Raw genomic sequence first — 22915 nt, 5'->3', positions numbered from 1 at the left:
AAAGAAATACGCCTGACTGATTTTGCAGTAAAGTAACTAAGAATACACAATACAGGTGGCTGGCTGCACTCAGAATTTTTCTAGGTACACAAGTGCGGACTGCAGTACAGAGCACAGTGACTTGACATTTTCCCTCAGCGTTAAAAAAAAAAAAAAAATTAATTAATTTTTCTTCAAAGATCACGTAAAACAGGTTCTGCGTGAATCACACAAAGTCAAAAAGCAATGTGAGGCAGTCCCCACACAGCTCGGTTGGCATGTCTGCAAATGCAAATATTAAATTTTAAAATCTGTTTTTAAAAACTGGTAACACCCAGTGCCCGTGAGGGCACAACGAAACAGGCAGGCTCATACGTTCTACCGGCGAGGCAAGCAACGCACTCCTTTTGGAAAGTCATTTGGCGAGGGGTGTCAAGGATTATTAAGCTAAAGAAGTAATTTCCGTTTCGCCAAGAAAGCTGCATGCGTGAAAATATGCATCCCTGCAGGACTCGTAACAGTGAAAAATTGGTTTCTGCTTGAATATCTAAATAGAAGAAAGGATAAGTGGATTACAGCACATCCGCACCCGGCAGCATCCTGGGGCTACTCAGAATTATGTCCATATCACCCTTGTATCACCATGGAGGGGGGTGGCGCTTCTCTTCGTTTAGCTGTTTGGCGTTAAAGGATCTGAAACTGTCCCTGCTCTGTGATCACAATTAATTTCGATAACAAGCCACCTGGCATAAATCACAGCTGTAACTACTTTAAAATTACAGTTCTGTGATGAGGGAGGAATATATGGCTTTTTTTTTTTTCTCCCTTTCTCAAGCTCCTAACTTCCTTTTCATCTTGTTATGCCACCCTGATATAATTAAGGAAAAATACAAAAATAAATAAAAACAAATGCATTTTGAAACTGCTTGATCTCACATCACTACTGAGGCCTGAATGAAGCAGCCACTGGAAATGCAGGGCTGCCCATTCACTCTTCTGTTTATCCAAACTGGGCAAATCCTGCTGGAAGAAAATGTCTCAGCAAGGTGACACCTGGCGCAGGCCTGTCCCAGTCACAGAGCTACATCTCCAATTAAAAGGGTCACAGCCTAGCAAAGGGCTCCCGTAAACTGGTATAGAAAATAAAGGGTTGACAAGCTGAGGCAATGGGATTGGGAATTACTGTTTTAATTGTTTTATTGATCATGGTCACGATGCTTGACACAAGGGAGGTCCTCGACAGGGATTTGAGGCAGAAATGTTTCACGTGGGAAAACGCACTTGTCCACCCACACTCTGTGAGTGTCCCGGGCCCAACGCACCATGCACACCCATCGGGGCCTGCCAAGTGTGCACACTAGGGCCTGTCAACAGAAACTGTGTCTGGAAGTGAGCACCTCCAGCAGACAGGAAATGGGTACTTTTGTCACCAACCTGAGAACAAAATGATAAGAAAAGTTAAATGTCACTGTGGGAGCAAAGGCCACAGGAGGAGGGGGAACTCGTGTTTACAGAGCATCTCTGCACTCTCTCTGTTCTGAGGCCATTTGAGCACGATTTCATAAATTCCAAACACCCTGATTCTAGAACCAACTTGCCAAAGCTTGAACCTGGTTCTTTCGTTGGTAAGCTGTGTGACCTCAGCCTGGGTGCTTAGCCTCTCCATTCCTCATTTTTCTCTCCTATAAAACAAAGCCAAGAAAGGAACCATATCATTAAGTGGTTCTGAGGACACACTCAGTGGAAACACAGAAAGCACTTAGCACGTTGCCTGGTGCGTGGAAAGCATTCAGCAGCAGCTAACCACTAGTGCTGTGATTCCATTTTGCAGACAAGAAGTGTCTATATCTATCTATAGATATAGATATAGATATAGATATAGATATAGATATAGATATAGATATAGATAGATATAGGGTGCCTGGGTGGCTCAGTGGGTTGAGCCTCTAACTTCGGCTCAGGTCATGTGCTCAGGGTCCTGGGATCGAGCCCGACATCGGGCTCCCTGCTCAGCAGGGAGGCTGCTTCCCCCCACCCCCCGCTCCTCTGCCTGCCTCTGCCTACTTGTGATCTCTCTCTCTCTGTCAAATAAATAAATAAAATCTTTTTTAAAAAATCTGTACATCTGTATTTTTTCACTAGAGCAAGCTAAACCCCACACCTGAGGATTACTATGATTTCCCCAAACACACACACACACACACAAAAACATTTAGGGCTGTCATGACAAAAGGTAAAAAGATCATAACTGGAAATAAGATAGTACCAGAAGGCAGTAAACCCAAATTCTAGTCAACTGTAATTGGGGGAAATACAAGCTTTGTGTCAGGGCTGTTCTTTCCACTCATCCCTTCAACAAACGTCTTTGGGTGACAGGCTCTGCTCCAGGTGTGAGGACGGAGCCAGGCACCACACAGAGAGGGACCTTACCTCCAGAAGCTCAGGTTCCAGGGCGTGGGCAAACAGAATAAGGAACTACTAACAGTTTCAGGGGGCGAGAAGGACAGAGGACGTGAGGCAGGACAGCGGGATGGGGACTCTGGCCAAAGGCCTAAGAAGCAGCCAGGAAGACGTGGGGGCCGTGAGGGCCCCTGAGAGAGACCGCAGGCAGGTTCCCGGGCCCACAGCATGGCGGCAGCTGGAGTGGGAAATGAGGAGGCTAAAAGGGGGTGGGTGGATGAGACGCAGTCAGAGGGGAAGGAGGGGTCTGCCCGCGCCCAGACCTGAGCTTCAGGGCCTCGCAGGCCACCACCTGCCTGGGCTGATACTAAGTGTGACACGAAACCACAGGGCGTTTCAAGCAGTGGAATGACGAGAGTTTGTGGGACAGGAAGAGTCTCGGCGTGAGAGTAAAAGAGCCTCACATAGGGCTGGCACTTCATAAAGGGTCCTTCTCCACAGGTTTCCCTGTTCTCGTGCCACTAACCCTCTGTAACCCTGGACAGTTGTGCACATTCTGGCCTCTGTTTGGGGGGGAAAAAGCGGGGGGGGGGGGGGTCAGTAGTTCTCAGCCCAGGCTGCACATTAACACCATGTGAAGAGTTCAAAGAAAAACACTAATGAGCAAGGCTGGGGATGGGGTGCCCACCCACCCAGATACTCAAATCCCACGACTCAGGAGTGCGGGCACCGATCCGTATTTCCTAGAAGCTCCACAGATGGGGGCCTGTTGAGAAGGACCCACTTAGAGGGGCTTCTAAGCCTTCTTCCCCCTCAGGGGCGTAAGCACTACCCAGGAGGAGCGCCCAAAGACACAACGTGCTGCCTTTGGGAGCGTGAGTTCCTCCTCACCGAGGACACGCAAGCAAAACTCACGTTCTCAGAGATAAAACTCAAGAATCAGACACCCTTCAAAGGTCTCTTCAGGGGGGGGCATCTGGGTGGCTCAGTTAAGGGTCTGCCTTTGCTCAGGTTGTGATTCCAAAGTCCCGGGATGGAGCCCTGAGCTGGGCTCCCTGCTCAGCAAAGAGTCTGCTTCTCCCTCTCTCCCTGTCTCTCTTTCTCTGCCCCTGCTCATGCTCTCTCTCTAATACATAAATAAAATCTTTCAAAAATAAATTTTTTTTCCAAAAAAGATTTTGAGATTTTATGACTTGCTAGGTGACACCAGTGAGCAAGTCCTAAGCCCCAGAGAGCAAATAAACAGCAAGTACACCGCTCCTTGCCTTTCTTGTGGCCACAGCAGACATCGCCAGTTGATCCCAGCACCATCTCCTGCTGAGCAGGCCAACCCCACTGATTGGACACTCCCTTCTATGCAGGACCCCACATAGCCACTATCAATCACTTGCAGATGGACACAAACTGGAACCCATTTGTCTTCCCTGGCCTAATGTCTCAGAGTCCTTTCTCACTCTCAATGAACCTTTTTATCTTCTTACCAGGAATGATTACCTACCAAGTTGCCAGGCAAGGTGCTTAGCTGGTTTGAGGCCAGACTGTGAAATCACGCATTCCATTCCTGACTCTCATACTCTCTATCCTCCCCAGGTGACATCCCGAGCCAGACAGCTGCACCCCCAAACATTTACCGGACAGGGCCTAAGACAGACCGTAGATAAGATCAGGGCAAGCCAGGGCTATTCCTGGAAAAACTCATGGGAGCTGATATCACTGAGTCGCCCCAAATGGGACACTGTGTGTGTGTGTGTGTGTGTGTGTGTGTGTGCGCGCGCGCGCGCGCACGCACCAGACACCATACTGGGAGCCTCCCCATGCATTTTCTTGTGGAATCGAGATCCCCAGCCTCTGAGGTGTTTATGTCCCCATTTGGCACATGAGAAAAGTCAGGGCTTTGAAAGCATTGTGTTGCTATTGGTCACAAAGCCAGAGAAGATCCTGGAATAGCCACATCCCTGGCTCTGGGCAAGTCCCTTCATCTCTGTTGCCTCCTCTCTACAACAGACGTGACCACCGATCAGCACGAGGGTAAAAGGAGGGCCCCATACACAGTGTAGACGGTACAGTGGACATTGCGGAATAATGGGCTAGGATCCGGGTAAAAGAAAATGGAGCCCCAGACAGCAGGATGTCCAGACCAGGTCTGACGCACACGGACTTCGGGAGCACTGGAGCGGCTTCACAGAGTGCTGTTTTCCTGAAAAGCTGCATGCACACTGAGTTTTCCGAAAGCCAATTGTCTTTGCCACTGGCCAGCCGGCATCACCAGGAAGTTTCAGTGGGTTTCCCAAGTTTCTCCTCCTGCCTCATTCCTGCTGGTGTCTCCTCTCCAGCTCGGACAGAATTATCTCTAGGTTTATGCCCTGGGGCCTAAAAGCTGAAAATTGCTACAGGGAGCTGCTGGGAGGGGGAACTTGGCAGTGCCTCTCTTTGTAATAGGATCTCCCTTTGACTGGGTCTATCATGGGTGTGGAACTTGGCACATTTGAGCCTCTCCCTCAACCTCACATCCCCAGCTGCACACCTACAGCATTAACACTGGCTTCTCCCCCACCCTGGAGAGAGAGGAGGGGAATAATGTAAGTTATCCCCATCTTGCAGAGCAGGAAACTGAGGCCGAGAACAAACGGAGTGATGATGCATAGGAATGAACCCCCAGGTGCCAAGACTCCTTGCACAGTGCTTCCTCTCCCACAGTATCCCTAAAAATTCTCCCTGAGCAAGAAGAGAATCAAATATGAGCCCTCTTCTGAGACCTAGCAACCTGGCTGTCTGTCCCATCTATAAAACTCTGGTTCGTGGGTACCTACTATCTCACTGGGAAGGCGGATCAGTTACAAACAGGATCTCATGGAGATAGAGGGACAACCAGCCCCCACTACTGAGAGTGCCAGGTACCAGCAACCTAAACCTTTGCTTCAACACAGGCACTGCCCAAAGCCATGGTTCTCAACCAGGACACGGTCCCCCTCAGGGGACATTTGGCACTATCTGAAGACATTTTTCATTATTACAAGTGTGAGTGTGTGTTGGTGGGGGAAGGGGTGCTTCCGGCATCTAGCAGGCAGGGATGTCACTAACCATCCTACCACGCACAGGACCGTCCCCAAAACAACAAATTAATGGGGCCCAAGCATCCATAGTGCTGTGGTTGAAAACCCTGGTTTAAAGGAAAAGAAGGCCTCACTCACCCCAACCACACTCTCAAGGGCAAAGCTGAAATGCCAGATTTCAGGGGAGAGCAAAGGCTCAGTGCTACACACATATCTTCCAAAAGAAATCAAAAGACTGGTGGCAAACTCAGTGGTCAGAAAGAGGCTGAGGGTCTAAGTCCCACCCCAGTACATTTATCCTCTCTTTATTATTTATCAAGTGTGCTGAACAATTCTCTGTAATATGTACTTTATTTTATGGACCTCCTATAACAACCTGAGAGCTGAGTCCTATTATTATCACTATTTTATAGTTAAGAAAATTGAGGCACAGAGAGGTACTAACATGGTCAAAGTAAAACAAGGAATTCCCACCCAGGCATCTGTTTCTAAAGCCCTGGGTTTTAACCATTGCATTATAGTGGCTTGGTCCCATGAACGAGCCCAGAGTGAGACTATCAACAAAGGTAACATCATCCTGCCTGATGTCCACCAGCATAGGAACAGACTCCCAGCAGCCAGGTGCCAGGAAGCCAAATTGGAGGTTATCATTGATGTTACAGAAGCCCAGGTCTGAGCTATGAAAACAATTTCAGTATCAAGTCTAAACTCTAATGAGAATGCAGGATCAGAGAACAAGGAAAGAGATTGTTTTGGGGGAGAATGGTTTGCAGGATAAGATGAGCCTGAGAAACAGGCTGAGGCATGAAATCAGAAGATGAGCATTTGATGATGAGACCAAGCTGTATGGAGCAGGTAGTAGAGCAATGGAAGAGACATGAGCTAGGCTGGAGAGTGGTAGAGTTCAAAGATGTGCTAGTGCTCAGCAAATAATTCCTGGAGGAAGAATTTAATGAGCGGGGATGGTCTCACCAGCAAGGAGAAATGGCCACCAGGACCATTATTCTGTTCCAGGAAAGGCTAGCTTTGGTTGGTTGTATGGGATCTCTCTCTTCTCTCATGCTCTTCTGCTCTAATTTAACTGAAATCATTCCCTTCTAGAGACAGTTGTGATTCAGAGGCTAGAAGAGCATCTTCAGACAGGCCAACATGTCTTAAGGAAAAGCTCTCATGCTTACATCCCCTACAATTTCTCTTCACGCAGTAGGATTTGGTGCCCATTTTAGATAATACTCGCAGGCATCAAGGCTCACAAAAGTTGAACACCTTCAGAGAAGATCTCAAACCTTGGGAACATGACAACCGCAGCCCCGAAGTCAGGAGATATTGTGTTAATGAAGAGGGGTAATTGGAAGTGAAAAGTTAAGGAGCTGCCAAACATCACAAACTGGACTTGGTGCCTTACACACCTTCCCTCACTTAACCCTAATAACTGGCAATCGTTATCACTTTCCAGATGACACAACAGGTTCCAAGTAGCTTAAGCACCTGGGCAGATAGAAGAGTGTGGATTTGGACCCATCCTTCTGCTAATACCAAAGGCCCATACTCCTCTTCTTACAGGACCCTCTTAAGTCATATGTGCCCAAGTTCAAGCTCTATGAAACCCAGACTCACTCCCAACAGTAAGACCAAGACTCCAACAAGATGGCATTATGTCATTTATTTGATTAGGGCCAAGGCCACAAAGTTTCAGGAAGTCTTTATCACAGATGGTTCCAGAATCCAAAATCCATGGCAAAGACTATCTTATCTTTTGTGGCTTTGGGAAGTAATTTACTTCTGCCACGTCATGACTCTGGGCAGCACCCACCCATCCCACAGAAGACGGCCCTCCTACATTTGAGACCTGCCCTCACACCCAGCTGTCCGTGCATGTAAGCAGTCCTGTTTGGCTCCCTCTTGTGCCCCCAAAGAAGCCCACACCCAGCTGGCTGAGGTACATGGCCACGGACCAGGTCATAACTCTTGGGACCTCAGTTTCCATCTCCATACCTACATCATAGGATTACATGAGTTCATACGTAAAAAGTGCTGATGATAATTCATAATTAATATTCAGCCTGTGGCACCTGCTACTGTTATTTCTATAACCTCAATTTATCCAAAGACAATCATCAGAGATGTGTTCAGAGATTGAATCCCAAAGTCATCTGAATAGGATTGATCACGGCAAAGAAAAAAAAAAGTCAAAAACAAACTGGAAGATTAATCACAGGAGAAATGAGATAAGGAACCTCTGTATAGGATACAACCGCTAAAAGTTACCAAGAGAAAAGAACATCTCCTGGCAAAGGAAAATGTTTGCAATATATTGTCACTACTTTGCAAACTGCCCCAAGTACAGACAGGAGAGTGAACTCACATCCCCAGAAACTGAAGATTTCTTTATGGTTGCTGAAAAGATTCTGGATGCAAATTTCACATCTAATCTACAATATGTCCATATTTGTTTGTTTCCAAAGAATATTAGAAAATATTTCCCACTACGTAAGAGTGATGCTCCAGGAAAAAGCCTCATGTTTATGCTGTAGCTTTCTGGGATACCCCCCTAGGGATGCATTTGCCCCCCTCACTGTAATACACACACACAAATATAAGTTACGAAACATGTCTTGCAGGTAATCCTATTTATGGATGGATGGATGGATGGACGGGTAGGGAGGGAGGGAGGGAGGAGGAAAATAAAAACATAAAGAAAAAATTACCATTCAAAATAGTTTAGGGGAGTGGAGATTACAGATAATTTTGCTTTCCTCTTTTATTTATCTACGTTTCCAATTTTTTTTAAGATTTTATTTATTAATTTGACAGAGAGAAATCACAAGTAGATGGAGAGGCAGCCAGAGAGAGAGAGAGATAGGGAAGCAGGCTCCCCGCTGAGCAGAGAGCCCGATGCGGGACTCAATCCCAGGACCCTGAGATCATGACCTGAGCCGAAGGCAGCGGCTTAACCCACTGAGCCACCCAGGCGCCCCTCCAATTTTTTTAATATAAAAAAATGACAACCTAAACTGACTCACCTGGGAATTAAATCAACCCCCTCTGGATGAGGACCCTCTCCAGTCAAGTGGGGGCTAAGGGCCTCCAGAGCATCAGCATGAGGTCCTGTGCAGATCAGCACAGGTGCAGTGAGGGCAGCACAACCTGGAGGTTAAAATTCTGGGCTGTGAGGCCAGGCAACGCCAAGTGGGAGTCCCCACTAATCACCAGATGGCTAATGGTCCCTCAGAACTTCGGAGCCCCCAAGATCTGCTCCTAAGTTCTCAGAGTACATGACACAGTAGGCAGGAAAGGTTTGCTTTCTACCTAACCCATTAACCAAAAAACACAAAGTTATAGCCAATAGCTTGTGCTACAGAGGTGTTCTTCAGAGGCGGTCCCCCTGCAGTTTCCAGAAGGGCAGCTACTTAAGAGTAGGCCCCCTCGGTGTCCAGTGGACCCGCTCCCTTCCTAGGGACCACCCTGAAAGCTGGTCCCTCTTGTACCAGCCACTGCAAGACCCTGTTCAGCTACATTTGGGGGCATTTACAGTGCATAACTGGGGACTTTATATACTGGTTTCCCACCATCTCTGGAAACCAAAGCCACCTCCACCCCACCCCCACATCTTCTGCCACTCGAAGGCCTATCCTAGCAGTTTCCAGTTTCTTGGACAATGCCGAAAGCCACAATAAGAAATTCATACTCTGTGCACTTCAGCACACATACGCACAGAGTATATGTAACGGAAACAAATTTCATGACACAACACTTACCTTTTCAACATGCAGTAAACCCTGAAACTCTCTAGTCCATCATTCTTTAATGCTGCTCATAACTTACTAAATTGGTTTTACGGCCCATGGTTTTAAACAGACTGCTTTCCCGCAGAGAGATCTAGGTTTTGGTTTTCCAAACTTCGCCCACGTTCTGGATCATATTAGGTGGAACCATGTTTGAGGGCCAATAGTCAAAGGACCAAAAATAATATTTCATATGGTTCAACCTAAAAGTATGTGCCTCTTGTACACGGATTCTAAATTTAATTAAGCTTTACAACTAGGCTACACTATGCGCAAAAGACAGATGACACCTGAATTGGACAAGTCACTTAGAGACAGATTGAGCCACACCTTAAGTGGGAAGGACAGGGGCACCTGGGTGGCTCAGTTAAAGGTCTGCCTTCAGCTCAGGTCATGATCCCAAGGTCCTGGGATCGAGCCCCACATTGGAGAGTCTGCTTTGCCCACTGCTTGCTGCCGCTCACCCTACTCGTGCTCGCTCCTTCTCTCTCTCCCTCTCTGTCAATCTTCCTCTCTGTGCGAGATTTATTTGACACAGAGAGAGAGAGCACAAGCAGAGGGAGTGGCAGGCAGAGGGAGAAGTAGGTAGAGGGAGAAGCAGGCTCCCTGCTGAGCAAGGAGCCTGATGTGGGACTCAACCCCAGGACTCTGGGCTCATAATCTGAGCAGAAGGCAGACTATAAAATCTTTTTAGATAAATAAATAAATAGTGGGAATGACTCACAGGAATGCTGTAAGCTCATATATGCTGAAGGGCTTTGTAACCTATAAGGTAAACATAATTTTTTAAATCTTTCTAAGAGCTAATGTATGCCAGTACCCCCAGCAAAATAAGATGATAAAACAACAGCCAACATCTTTTTTTGAGGGTTTATTTCACACTAAGAACATGTTATGTGGATCCATTTAATCCATATTTTTGTTGTCCCCATTTTCCAGATGAGAACAAGTACAGCTCTGAGCATAAGAGTTCTTGAAGGTGTCAGGTCTGTCCAACTCCCAAGATGGTATGCTAAACTCTACCCACACCGAGCTCTCTGCAGCTCTCTGTCTCCGGGCTCAGGAAAAGGACTGCCAGCAAGGTCCACTTCCAGTGGGTAAGGAAGAGCACCTATGACACAAGGACATGAGAAGAAGGCAGTCCTTGGGCCAGGAGCAGGAGCTGCAGGACCACCTTGCAGCTGTAGAAACCAGTGGTACAGTCAGGACAGACTCCCCTGCTCTCCCACCTCCTGCAATTAGAACCAAGGTTTATATCTTTACTTTTGATTGGTGGTATTAAATAACTCCTCTTGGCCCTGCAGGAAAGGTACCCAGAGCAGAGAGGCAGGCACAGCCAGAGCTGGCCAGGTCGCAAAACAAAGAGAAATGCTCAAGTTAATGCAAGCAGAACCCTATTTTTTAAAGACCACAGTCAGTAGTCCTATGCTTCTCAGTGGCTAGGACCACCCTGGCCACTCTTCACTCATATCTTGTGGTCATTTAACCTATATTAATTATATTCACTGTCAAAAGAGAAATATAATTTGTTACTTTTTTAAGATTTATTTCTTTATTTGAGAGAGAGACAGAGCAGGGGAGGGACAGAGGGCAAGGGAGAGAGAGAGAGAATCTCAAGCAGACTCCTGCTGAGTGCGGAGCCTGATACAGGTTTTGATCTCACAACCCTGAGATCCTGACCTGAGCCAAAACAAAGAGTCAGACACTTAACTGACTGAGCCAGCCAGGTGTCCTGAGATACGTTAATTTAAATTATGCTATCAGGGAAGCGTACATGGCTCCACATTATACATTTGAATACATATATATGCATATGTGTGTGTGTAAACATTCTATTGTGGACTTAATCTCTTAAATCCAATTTAAAAGATTCTGTGGCACAATTTTGACAAGTCATCATTATGGCCGTGTGCCCTAACTTGAAAATCTAAATTCTGAGAAAATGGAATATTCTATTAAATATTGTTCTATTTCTGTGCCCATTTATAAAGAACTTTGACATAATGAGATCTCAACTTATCCAACTACCCTGTGTGAGAAGTACTATTAGTATTATTAGCATTTTAGAAATGTGAACTCTAAGGATCAGAAAGGTTCAGGCACCTGCCCAAGATCACAGCTAGTTAGATGGGAGAGGCAGGGTTCTAACCAAGCAATCCGGTTCCAAGCTCTATAGTCTCTATAGTCTCTTCACCATCCAGGGATCTTATTTATTTCTGAGTCCCTGAAGAACAAGGGCCACATCGAAAATAGTTGGAAAATACACATATTTCCAACACAAATGAGAGCCATAGGACAAACTTCTTTAATTTCCCAAGACCCTGTACAAATCAATAACAAAATGGCAATCTTTTTTCTTTCTTTTTAACGAACAGGGAGTTAGCTAGAAAGTAAAGAAGGAAGGAAGGAAGGAATGCAGATGTCCAAAACATAGGAAAAAATATTCCACTAATTCAGAGATATAAATAAAAGTAGCAAGATACAATTTTTCACCTCTCAGACTGGCACACATTTAAAAATTTAACAATCCTCGGGGCACCCGGCTGGCTCAGGCAGTAAAGCATGCAACTCTTGATCTCAGGGTTGTAAGTTCAAGCCCCACGTTGGGTGCAGAGATTACTTAAAGAAAAAAAAAAAAACTTTAAAAGATTAAAAAAATAAAATTTAATAATCCTCAGTTCTCAAACCTATGGGTGGGGGCAGGTAAACTGGAGCAATGTTTCTGGAGGAAACAACAACAGCTACCAAACTTTAAATGCATGTACCCTCTAATGCAACAATCCTAAAATTAGAAATTTATCCTATGGATATCCTTCTGAAAGTGACAAGAAATTGGCATGAAAGACATTCTCTGAAGCGTGATTTGTAAAAGGCTTGGGGAAGGGGCACTAAAAACAGTTAAAGTGGGGGCGCCTGGGTGGCTCAGTGGTTAAGCTGCTGCCTTCGGCTCAGGTCATGATCTCAGGGTCCTGGGATCAAGTCCCGCATCGGGCTCTCTGCTCAGCAGGGAGCCTGCTTCCCTCTCTCTCTCTCTGCCTGCCTCTCTGCCTACTTGTGATTTCTCTCTGTCAAATAAATAAATAAAATCTTTAAAAAAAAAAAAAACAGTTAAAAGTGTCCCCTGATAAGGGCATGGTCAAATAAATCATGGTAACTTCACACATCAGAATCCCAAGCAGTCATTTAAAAGAATGAGTTAAAGCTGTCAGTAAAGGTATTAAATAATCTCTAAAATAACAAAGTAAATTAAAAGGCTAAGTAGACTCCAATATATACATAAAGTTTTCAATGTAATTATTTTAAAAGATTAATGCAGATACATGTATACATTACAAAGAAACATTTTTCCTCCTGGAAGGAAACCAAGGATACCCACAGTGATTACCTCCGAAGAAAACTGATATTTTTCTAACGCTATACAGCTTTAGATTGGAGGATTTTTAACCTGAGAATCCTAGGCTGTTTCAAAAAGTCTACGAAATGCTTGAAATTGGATACAAAGTTGTAAATATATGCATTCCTTTTAGGGAGAAGATACTTCTCTTTTACATACTCTGTAAGGGTCTCATACCCCCACCTCACCCCCCAGAAAGATTAAGAACCACCGTGTTATAGACTCCACACTGGTGCTAAGTTTTAATATTCACTCACTTATTTACCCAGAAGCCATGAAATAACACTGGGCTAGGGCCCGGCTCAGGCACCCAGAAAACCACCACCCATTCCTGCCCTGGAGAAGGAGATAGTTTGGAGCATAATGACAACATTGTCTGCTCAAGACTCAGAAATGGCAACAGGGTACAGCTTTCCTCTAACAGGAAGAAGGAAAAGTGGAACTGAAAATTATTTGCATGTTTAAAATTAGACCTTCTGTGGGAGCTGACACTATGTCGCTTTCAAAAGGCCCCCTAATCCACCGTTTCAGTCCCACCAGCCCCTCCACCCAGGCATTTACATGTCATGAAAATTCTGAGACAATGGGATGACTACAGCTATCACTAATAAGGAAGTAATAACAAATTTCCTACAGCTCCCGTCCTCTGCAGGGTCACCAGGAAAGCCACACAAGGCAGTGACAAACTACAGTGGACTTCTCTCGCCTGAGAAAACTGCCGTTTCCAGGGATCTCGACTTAGAGACCCTCTGCCCCCACTCATCCCTGTCAGGGGTGCGGGAGGTGGAGGACAGCGAGGACATCACACACACACACAGCCTGTATCACACTTGTGAGCGGCTGGCTGGGGGCGATCAGAGTAACCTCTCACTCCCAAGGCCTGTAAGTCACGAATGCAGGCTGCCTGCTGTGTGCCCAGTACTTCCGAAACTGAAGCAGTTTTTCACCTTTACAAGTTTGCCATAACCATATCATCATTTCATAAACAGGTACCCAGTATTTTTCTTCAGATCAGCTTTTTATTAAACATAAATAATTTATAAGCCAAGATACTACATTTAGCCTCACTCTACCTATAAAATCATGGGCATGTTATGCAACTTACTATTTTTTTATTAATACCCCCTAAAATAAATAATTCCTAACATTTAAAAAAAAAAAAAAAGTTTTGTGACTGAGCTAAGTTTACCGTGCATGATGCCCACAGGCGTCACTCTGTGAGAAGCGCCTGATAAGGATTTGTTATATGAACTAATGTTGTGAAGCCCCACTTTTTCTCCCCAAACAACAGCCGTAGCCACAACCTTAGAATCATGCCTTAGATTTCATATGGCAGTTCCTCTTCTATCATATTTGCTCCTCTTCAGCGGCCCCGGGAAGCAGGAAGTGTTAGTCCCATTTTCCAGATAAGGAAATGAGGAGTCACCGAGGTTAAGGGACTTGCCCAAGTTTATGCAGCAACTAAGTGGCAGAGCGAGGACCCGAACCCAGGTCTCTCCACTCCAGAGCCTGGCTCCACGAAGACTCAGGCTCTCAAAGCAAGAAGAGCAGGAAGGAGGTACCTGGGTTGTCCGTATCACAAACAGAGCAGACCCTATAGAGTACAAGATGCAGAGAAGCCAAAAGGACTCCCTGCCCCATCAGGGTTCAGAACCCACAAGCCCGTTCTTCACCACAAGTCTGTCCTCATGTCTCACTTGCACACTGAAGAACTTCTCTAAAATATATGACTTTGTACAGCACGAGACCGTAAACGGGGAGCAGTGAAGGCAATAGGCCTGGCTCTAACGAATCCCAGTTATAAATCCTGGGTAAGCACAGAATCCCAGTTTTCTCTCAGATAAAATGGGAACATGAACAGCACCTACCTTTTAGTATTTCTGAAATGGTCAAATGAGATAATGCATTCAAACCCTGACCACAGTATCTGCCACGTATAATGTTACCTATTAATTATAATATTACCAGCAGTGTGAGGTTAAAGAGGAAATATACAGAAAATTGCCTCTTACTCTGCACTCAAAATAATTCCCTTGGCCAAGCAGTGAATGGACTAAGAAGTAATTGCAGGCCATGTGTGGGCTAAACCCAGGCCTACAAGTCATCCAGCAACTCTACCTCGGCCTCAACCCCAAGCAAAAAATTACTTTTGGGAGCTAAATAACCTCTTTGCTGACCAAAATTGTTCACTCAGGAGCCAGGATTCTCCCTGCTCAGGAAAGCTTGGGGATCCGTGGTTGTCTTCATGGTGGGGCTCAACTTGAAATCAGCTCAAAGTCACAGTCTAACCATAAACCAGCCTGCTCTGTTTTCTTAAACTGTCTGCAAACAAAACATAATCGTTTGGTTTCTCCATTGTTGTTCTGAAGCAAAACAAAATATTTGAAGTCACCCATATGAGATTTTAACAAGCAACTTTAAGAGGAGTCAACATATTTTTTGTAGTCCGGATGAAGCAGGTAGGTAAGCAGGCTTAAGAATTAGCTATTATAGATCACAGATGCAAACACTTATTATTCACCAGGAAACAAGAAAGCAAAGAAAAAACAAATCCAACAAAACAAGACCAACAAAACAGCTATCAGTCGCCAGCTTCTTTCTTTCTTTCTTCCTTTTTTTCTTCCTTTCTTCCCCCCCCCCCCCCCATTTTAAAGCAGCCCGCTTTCAAGCTCTTTCTTAAAGAATCTGTCAGGACTATTTCCCAAGAAAAGGAGGGGAGGGCGCCAGGGGACAGGACCATTCGGTCACAGTGCCTAAAACATTCACATAAACCAAAATTAGTGTGCAAAAATGCTACAAGAATGGGTGGAGTCAGACACTTCAACTAGCACTGTCCTCATGTTGGAATCATCTCTGACAGTCCTTCCTGTCTTGAAGAAGGGGAATGAGATGCCAGGGTCAAAAATGGCTTTTCCGTCCCGTACTAAGCACTGGAACTTCCAGCATCTCCTCTCTTCAGCCTCCAAACCCATCCCTATTAATTCCCTCACAGAGCTGTGTCTTTTCCACGCCTTGTCCATTTTTTTGACCTGCTACAGTTGCTTCCATGTAACACACACACACACACACACAGCCCATCCAAGCTTCAGAAAACCACATCTCCTAAAGGTACAAACTTCAGAAATCTCAAGTATGACTTCCAATCTCAAACATGTTTCCTTTTGAAAAATTCAATTTATACCCACAGTATAAGGCTTACCCAGTGAGGTAGGGCTATGCCTATAGTTAAAAGTAACAGCAAAGGGACATCTGGGTGGCTCAGAGGTTAAGCCTCTGCCTTCCACTCAGGGTCCTGGGATCGAGCCCCACATCAGGCTCTCTGCTCAGTGGGGAGCCTGCTTCTCCTTCTCTCTGCCTGCTTCTCTGCTTACTTGTTATTTCTGTCAAAAAAAATAAATAGGGAGGCGCCTGGGTGGTTCAATGGGTTAAAGCCTCTGCCTTCTGCTCGAGCCATGATCCCAGGGTCCTAGGACCAAGCCCCGAATCAGGCTCTCTGCTCAGTGGGGAGCCTGCTTCCCTTACTCTCACTCTGCCTGCCTCTCTGCCTACTTGTGATCTCTGTCTGTCAAATAAATAAAAAAAATCTTAAAAATAATAATAATAATAAAATCTTAAAAAAAAAAAAAAGTAAGAGCAAAGTAAAACATGGCAGAAGAAAGGAAAAAAAAGAGAGAGAGAGAAAGTATCAAGAAAAGACTAGGCAGAGGCACATAACACAAGTTTCAGTCCCAGCTCCTCCACTGTCTTGCCAGGTGACCTCAGCCTGATCGCCGTCTTCTCTAGGCCTCAATATTCTCACCTAAAAAATAAAGGGTTTGGACTATCTTGAAAGTCTGGTCGAAAATTCCCTGAAGTAGCCACTCTCAAAATGAACTGTCAACTGTGGATTTTGAAAACACTTTTTCAGAGAGCCTTTTAGATTTCCTATTTTATAATGTATCCCAAAATGAGAAATAGTTGCCTTGAGTTTCCACAGAACACATTAGAGAGGAAGGAAATATCTGAATAGGGGACAAGCAGACTGAAATACAAGGAAGAATTGGGCAAGTAATTGATTTACCCCAGACATTTTTTCACTGATTCAAAGCATAGCTAGCAACCCCCATGGACAAAGTAAAAACATAATATAATAAAAAATATATGTGTGTCAAATTAAACTAAAAACAAATGAAGAACAAATACTTCTTTAGTATAAACTTTGGTCCAAGAGATCTTCAATTACGAGGCAATTTTCTTTTTAATCTCGTAGACTGCTCTATGTGAATTTCCTTACAGGGACAGGGAGAAGGCGGTCCATACACACTGTGTCTTAACGAAACCCCATCTGGACACCTTTTAATGTTTACAAAGCTCTTTCAGACATTAACCAGTGGACGCTCCTCAAACAATTCTTGGGGGCAGGTGGTGTTAGCCCACCCTACAAACGCTATTAAAGAAGGTGTGGGAAACTGAAGCCCGGCCCTAGAGCTAATTGAGTGTTTTCTGCAGGAGGAGGTCATACTGCCTTCCAAGGTCTGCTGAAGAAAACTGGGAGGGGAGGTGTGCACCCAGAGCAACTCTTTGGGTGTGAAGAGTTCCTACAGGCCCCAGGCCCCAGTTCCCTTATCCTGCCTTGCTAGGCTTCTTTGCCGCCCCAAGGATGGTGTTTCTGTTCTCAGACAATCCTGTATCTGTGCTTGAAAAGTTTTCCCTGAAACCAGGTTCCATCCTTAGCCAATAACTCATTTCCCGGGCTTCCAACATTGTCTCCTTAGAGCTGTTGTTCGTATAAAACAAGCGAGATTTTCATTAACAAAATGCACAATAGGGGTATCACCAGGCCCCTTTCGTTCGCGGGTGCAGCACCCTAGCAGGCTCCTAGAAGACTGTGAAGACAAACCCGCTTGCTCAGCTCCCGCGACCAGGGCTGGGTGATTCTGCTCTTTCACTTCTCCCTCTCAAGTTCCCTATCTGTGACATGGGAACGTCTCCCAGCTGCCCAGCCTCAGCCCCAATGGGAATACTACGAAGGGGAAACGGCGCTTTCAGAAAGGTCGGTCGCCAAAATGCCAGGCACAGCAGTATCTGAAAAGCGAAGCTAGAAAACAGGGCCGTGCGGGGAGAGCCTGCGCCCACAAAGCACGAAATAAACGCCCAGGGAAGCAAGCAGTTTCTCCGGGAAGGGGACCGTCGCCTTGACGAAAGCTTGCGAGGGGCCACCTTTGACCGAGCTGGGGACTCCCCCCCACAGAAGCGGTCCCCTCGGCCCGGAGGGCCCGCACCCGGCCCTGCCCCGGCTCCCCCGGCCGCCGCCGCTGCCGGTCGGCCCGGCCCCTCGGGCCCCTGCAGGCCGGGTCGGAGGTCGGCCGCGCTCGGCCAGGCCGGCCCCGCTCCGCGACGAGAGCCCTTCGCAAACACGCCCCCTCCGGCCGCCGCGGGCGGGCTAGCCGGGCCCGCGCCGGCCAGATGTGACCAGCTCCGGGAAGGGCCGGGCCAGAGACGGCCTGGAGCCAGCGCGGGGGCTTCCCCTGGGAGGCCACGGGCACCCCGGGACCCCGGATCCCGCCGCGCTGGACTGGGCAGCCGGGGCAGGGGCTCGGTCGCCGGCGCGCGAGGCCGGCTGGGTTCCTGCGAGCCCCCTCCAAGAAGGGGTGCTCGGAGCCCTCGGGCTCCTCGCCACCTCCCGCGAACCCCGCCAACAGGGCACACCCGGGCAGGTGCAGGGGATGCCAGTCCCGCCCCCACCCTTCGTGCCCGCCCCCCCCCACCCCCGCTCCCGGGCCCACCCGGCCGCTCACCTGGCCCAGGCGCAACAGCAGCAGCAGCGGCGGCAGCACCCAGCGCAGCCCCGGCGAGCGCGGAGGCGGCCGCGCCTCCCGCGCCGCCCGCTTCATGCCCTGCGCGCCCTGGAACGTGCCCGGGACGCGCGAGTCGGGCCCCGCCGTGCGCCCGAACCCGGGCGCCCTCGTCGCCGCCTCCAGCCGCCGCCTCCTCCTCCTCCTCCTCCAGCCCGTCCGCCTAGTCCCCGCTCCGCCCGCCCCGGGCCTCCCCGGGGACATGGCAGCGGCGGCGGCGGCGGCGGCGGCCACACGGCGGAGCCTGGCGCGGCTGCCGCGGGAGGGACGCGTCCCTGGGCGCGCAGGGGCTTCGCGGGGCGGAGCAAGCGGCGCCCACCCCCCGCGCGCGGCGCCCAGATCCCGGCTCCTGCGGCTCCGGCGGCTCCCGCTGCCTCCTCCGCGCGTCATGCGGCTCCGGCTGCAGGGAGCCGCGGCAAGCGCTCAGCCCCCTCCCTTCCCCCTCCCCCTCTGAATATTCATCGCTTCCTCCCGCCCGGCCGGCCAGGCGGCTGCAGAGCACCGCGGCCCCTCGCCGCCCTCCCGCTACAGCCCCCGCCCCCGCCCAACCGGCCGGGCGGCGGGCGGCGGGGAGGGGGCGGTAGCGCGCCCCGCGCGCGCCCTGGCGGCTCCCCTCCGGCGGGCAGAGGAAGCGCCCCCGCCGTGCCCGCCCTCTCCGCGCAGCCCTCCCACATTCCTGGGGCTCGGGACCCGGGACCCGCTCGGCGGCTCTCGAGCCGCGCTAGCCGGTACCCCACGGTACAGGCGTCCCAGCCTCCGCTCCGTGCCCCGGGGTTTGGGTCACCAGCTGTTGACCGGGATCCCTGCCGAGGGCACAGCCAGGCCTGCGTTTAGACAACGATCCCGCGAAGGCCTGCTAGACCTGCCCGGGGGGTGGGCGTGGGGGTGAATGAACCCCTAAATTGTAGGAGACGTGCTGTGTGCTGTGCTCTCCCCGCCCCCATCCTCCCCGGCTGAGAGGCGGAGAGCGGGCATGGGACCCGGTCAGGTGATTGGGACCCCGGCTCTGGCGTATGGCAAACCTAGCTCTCTGCTAGTAACGAGCTGTGTGACCTCCGGAAGCGGCATTTCACCTCTCTGGACCTCTCCACTTATCTGCGGAATGAAATTAATACTAGTACTTTTTTAGGGAGACCCGACTGACAATTACATGAAATACCGGCAGAAAAGTCTTAAACCCGGGGCATGACACATAATGGGCCTCAGTAAGCATTCGCTCTGCCCGCAGCTTTCATCGCGTCATCGAAGAAGACCGCGAGCTGCAAGGGTTTCAAGACGACTGTAGGTGTTACTACTATGCCAGCGCACAAAAGAGAAAACTGAGGATCTGGGAGGCGAAGCCCGTTGCCCTAGGAGAAGTAATGAGAGAAAGGGCCAAGCCAAGGAGTGCCGGGGAGGGAGAGATGAATTCCAACCAGGAGGAGAGGTGACACCTGAGCCGGGCTTTGAAGGATGGGTTGAATTTCACCGGGCAGATAGAGGGGGGCGGGGTCTCAGGAAGTGGGAGCAACTTGGCAAAAAACAGGAGGCAGATGCTTTGGACTTTTTCTTTTGAAAAGCAGGGGAGGGAGGGTGATGGGTAGTATCCAGGGGAGATTTTGAAAGATGAGTTTAGCAGGGTGGAAACCCCACGAGGTGTTCAACACCGCTTCCAGACATCTCTGGTGCCTCAGGTTCCCCATCTGCAAGATGGGAACATAGGTTCACTCAAAAGGTCTAAGCAGCTCCTACCAGACCATACACCCAGACAAGCTCAGTCAGTGTGGGGACTTCACCTGCTGGCTTAAATACCTTGCCATCTTTTGTTCAAACATGGTATAATTATAATTCACAAGAAATTGTTTCTCCCTTGCCTCTTTCCCTTCTTGGGGCTGAGACAGGTGGTTTGAAAGGCACTAGTGTCCTTGAAGCCCAGAGGGAAAGAACGCTTGACTTAGCACGGGCACTGCCAGGTCTGCAAGCTGCCACAGGTACAGACCCTACAGACCCTACAGAGCCATCCAGGCCTCCCCGGCTTCATGTCTTGGATCTGCAAACAGTACCCTGAACTCAGTGTGCACTTTGATTTTTCTCTTGGGTAAAACGTATGTCCAAGTTTAAGTGTGGGGCGGAACTGGATTTCCCTACTACATGATGAAGAAAGAAAATAAACAGTCTTTTCGGCAAAGGGAGTTAAGACCTAAATAATAAACCACCTGTTCAGTCACAAACGGATCACACTGGATGAATGACCTCTATGAGAATTGAAATCAGTCCTGAGGAGGTGTGGCATAAACTCCCCGACAGCTGGAGTGGGCCGTTGTCACCCTCGGTGCCCTTTGATGCTTAACTCTGCGCCTTGTCCTTAGCAGAAACTCAGAATCTGTGCCGCTGCACCGTTGTACAAATATATCCAGGTGACCGTGATGGGAAAGTTCATTTTTCCACGTGGATAAATTAAGTAAGGATCATTCACTTTGCAAAGGGCTTTGAGACTAGATTCCAGTGTACAGGCCTCGCCTTCAGCTGTCACTTCCCCTAGAACTTCCCAGGTGCCCCAGCCCCAAGTTGGGCACACTTCCCCTTCCATGCTCTCCAAGCTCCCTGTGCTAACCTGATGTAACCACAGTGTTGTAAGGGCCTGTTTATGTGACCATCTTCCCCCATGGACCCTAAGTAAGCCCGTGAAGATGGAGCCTCCATCTTCTTTATCATTGTCTCCCCAGCATATAATGGTCACTCAAATAATATGCATTTAGTTGAATTGAATGCATTCCTTTGAATAGTAAACTAAGGTATTAGAGATATGCGTGTTCTCTCCCTCCCTCCCACCCACCCCCCAACACACACACACATACACACCCCAAATTCTATTTGCAAACAGCTTTTCAGGCATAAATCTACTGTGCAAAGTTCAAGACACATTCTCTTTGAGAATGTATAATGATAGTTGACCTTTTAATCATGTCCACCTTCAAGCAAAAGCTAAAGCTTTACTGAATATGGGGCCAGGTTCATAGAGAACAAAAGACCCCAGCCAAGAGGTTGAAGGTTCCAGGAGCCAAGAGGGTTCCTGGACGTGTTCCAAAACCATCTGATAGGAATCACCTCGTGACTTGTTACACTCTAGATTCCCATGCCTCTCCAGAGACTGCAGGGGATGAGGCCCAGTTCCTTGGGCCATTCTTGCTGTCAAGCAGGGCTGGAAAACACAATTTATCATATGGCTGGCCTGCATTGTACCCCTAATAAAAAGGAAGACCTCTGATCAGTTACCCCCTAGGTTCCAGGCACTGCTCTAGGTTACATCCATTATTTCTACTCCTTATAATAACCCTGCAGAACAGGTACCATTATCAGTGTATTACAAACCAGGAAACGGAATCTCAGAGAGGTTTAGCTACTTACACAAGGTCATACAGCTTCAGAGTGGCAAAGCCAGGATCTGAAACCAAATCTTTCTTGCCACTAGGCCACCATGCCCCACCACTTGACGCTTACAGATAAGCTAATATAAAGTGCTCTAGGTGTTGGTTGTTACTACTAACTTTTGTTATTACTTTCCTGGGCCTCAGTTTCCCCAGTTTTAAATGGGAAGGGACAGAGGCTACAAGACTTCCTATTTTATCCACAGAGGATGGGGAACAGGCAGAGCCACCATCCCACCAGGAGGCAAGCCTTCTGGCCACCAGCCTGGAACCAGGTCACTAGCCCCTCAGGGAGCCCATTCAGCTGGCAACCCTCGATTTATTTTAAAAGCCACCATGAGCAAACCATTCTCCAAAGCCCTCCTAAGCAGAATGGAATGTTTCTTGGGAGTCTGATTAGCTAATGTTGCAGGCATGGCTGCCCTGAGACCTTCCTGTCTCGCAGACTTGAACTGAATCAGAATGAAAAGGAAGACTTTTCGAAAGTTCTTAAAAAAAAAAAAAAAAAAAAAAAGTAGCACTTCATCTTTATAATAGTAACAGGATGTTTCCTGTGGACTAATAACTGGGCTGTGGTTAGAACTCCATGTTTGTCCACCAGACCTCAGTTCCTCCCTAAACAGTGCCCTAATCACCTGCGCATGCACCAAGCCAGGAAGTGCCTTGGCAAATGCCTTCCTTGTTTCTGACTTCAAGCACTTACAACATTAAGCATTTTTCCTAATTCTTTTCTCCTGTGTGTGTGTGTGTGTATGTGTGTGTGTGTGTGTGTGTGGTGTTGAGATAGGAAACAAAGTTTGACTTACAAAGAAACAGTTGCATGTGACAGATTTTCAGGGCCGGAAAGAAAGCCTATGGTAGGTCCTCAGGGTCTGGGAATGCAGAAACAGAGCCATTTCTTCTGAGTACCCCCATCCTTTCCCCAAGTTTAGGTACCCAAAGGGATCAGCCCACTGGCTTCTGTTCTCCCAGCTTGTTAGGTCCTGAGTCAAGGTCCCACCGAGCCCAGCACCTTTACATTCTGGCAGGACAGACCCAGGACCCAGAGTCTTAGGTACCTGGA

General features: G+C 48.2%; 1 protein-coding gene across 1 annotated transcript in view; it reads right to left on the bottom strand.

The window, feature by feature from the left end:
• The window catches only part of LOC132008241 (receptor-type tyrosine-protein phosphatase eta-like), a 163979-nt gene extending 145323 nt beyond the window's left edge, over positions 1–18656 (bottom strand). The window contains exon 1 of the mRNA XM_059386735.1: positions 18389–18656. Within this exon, the coding sequence (XP_059242718.1) occupies positions 18389–18649 (261 nt within the window). The 5' untranslated portion in view covers positions 18650–18656. The remainder of the gene's footprint in view (positions 1–18388) is intronic.
• Between the last annotated feature and the right edge of the window lie 4259 nt (positions 18657–22915).

Source organism: Mustela nigripes, unplaced genomic scaffold (genome assembly GCF_022355385.1).
Source record: "Mustela nigripes isolate SB6536 unplaced genomic scaffold, MUSNIG.SB6536 HiC_scaffold_76, whole genome shotgun sequence".
Classification (NCBI taxonomy): domain Eukaryota; kingdom Metazoa; phylum Chordata; class Mammalia; order Carnivora; family Mustelidae; genus Mustela; species Mustela nigripes.
This window is presented reverse-complemented; position numbering and strand designations above follow the sequence as displayed.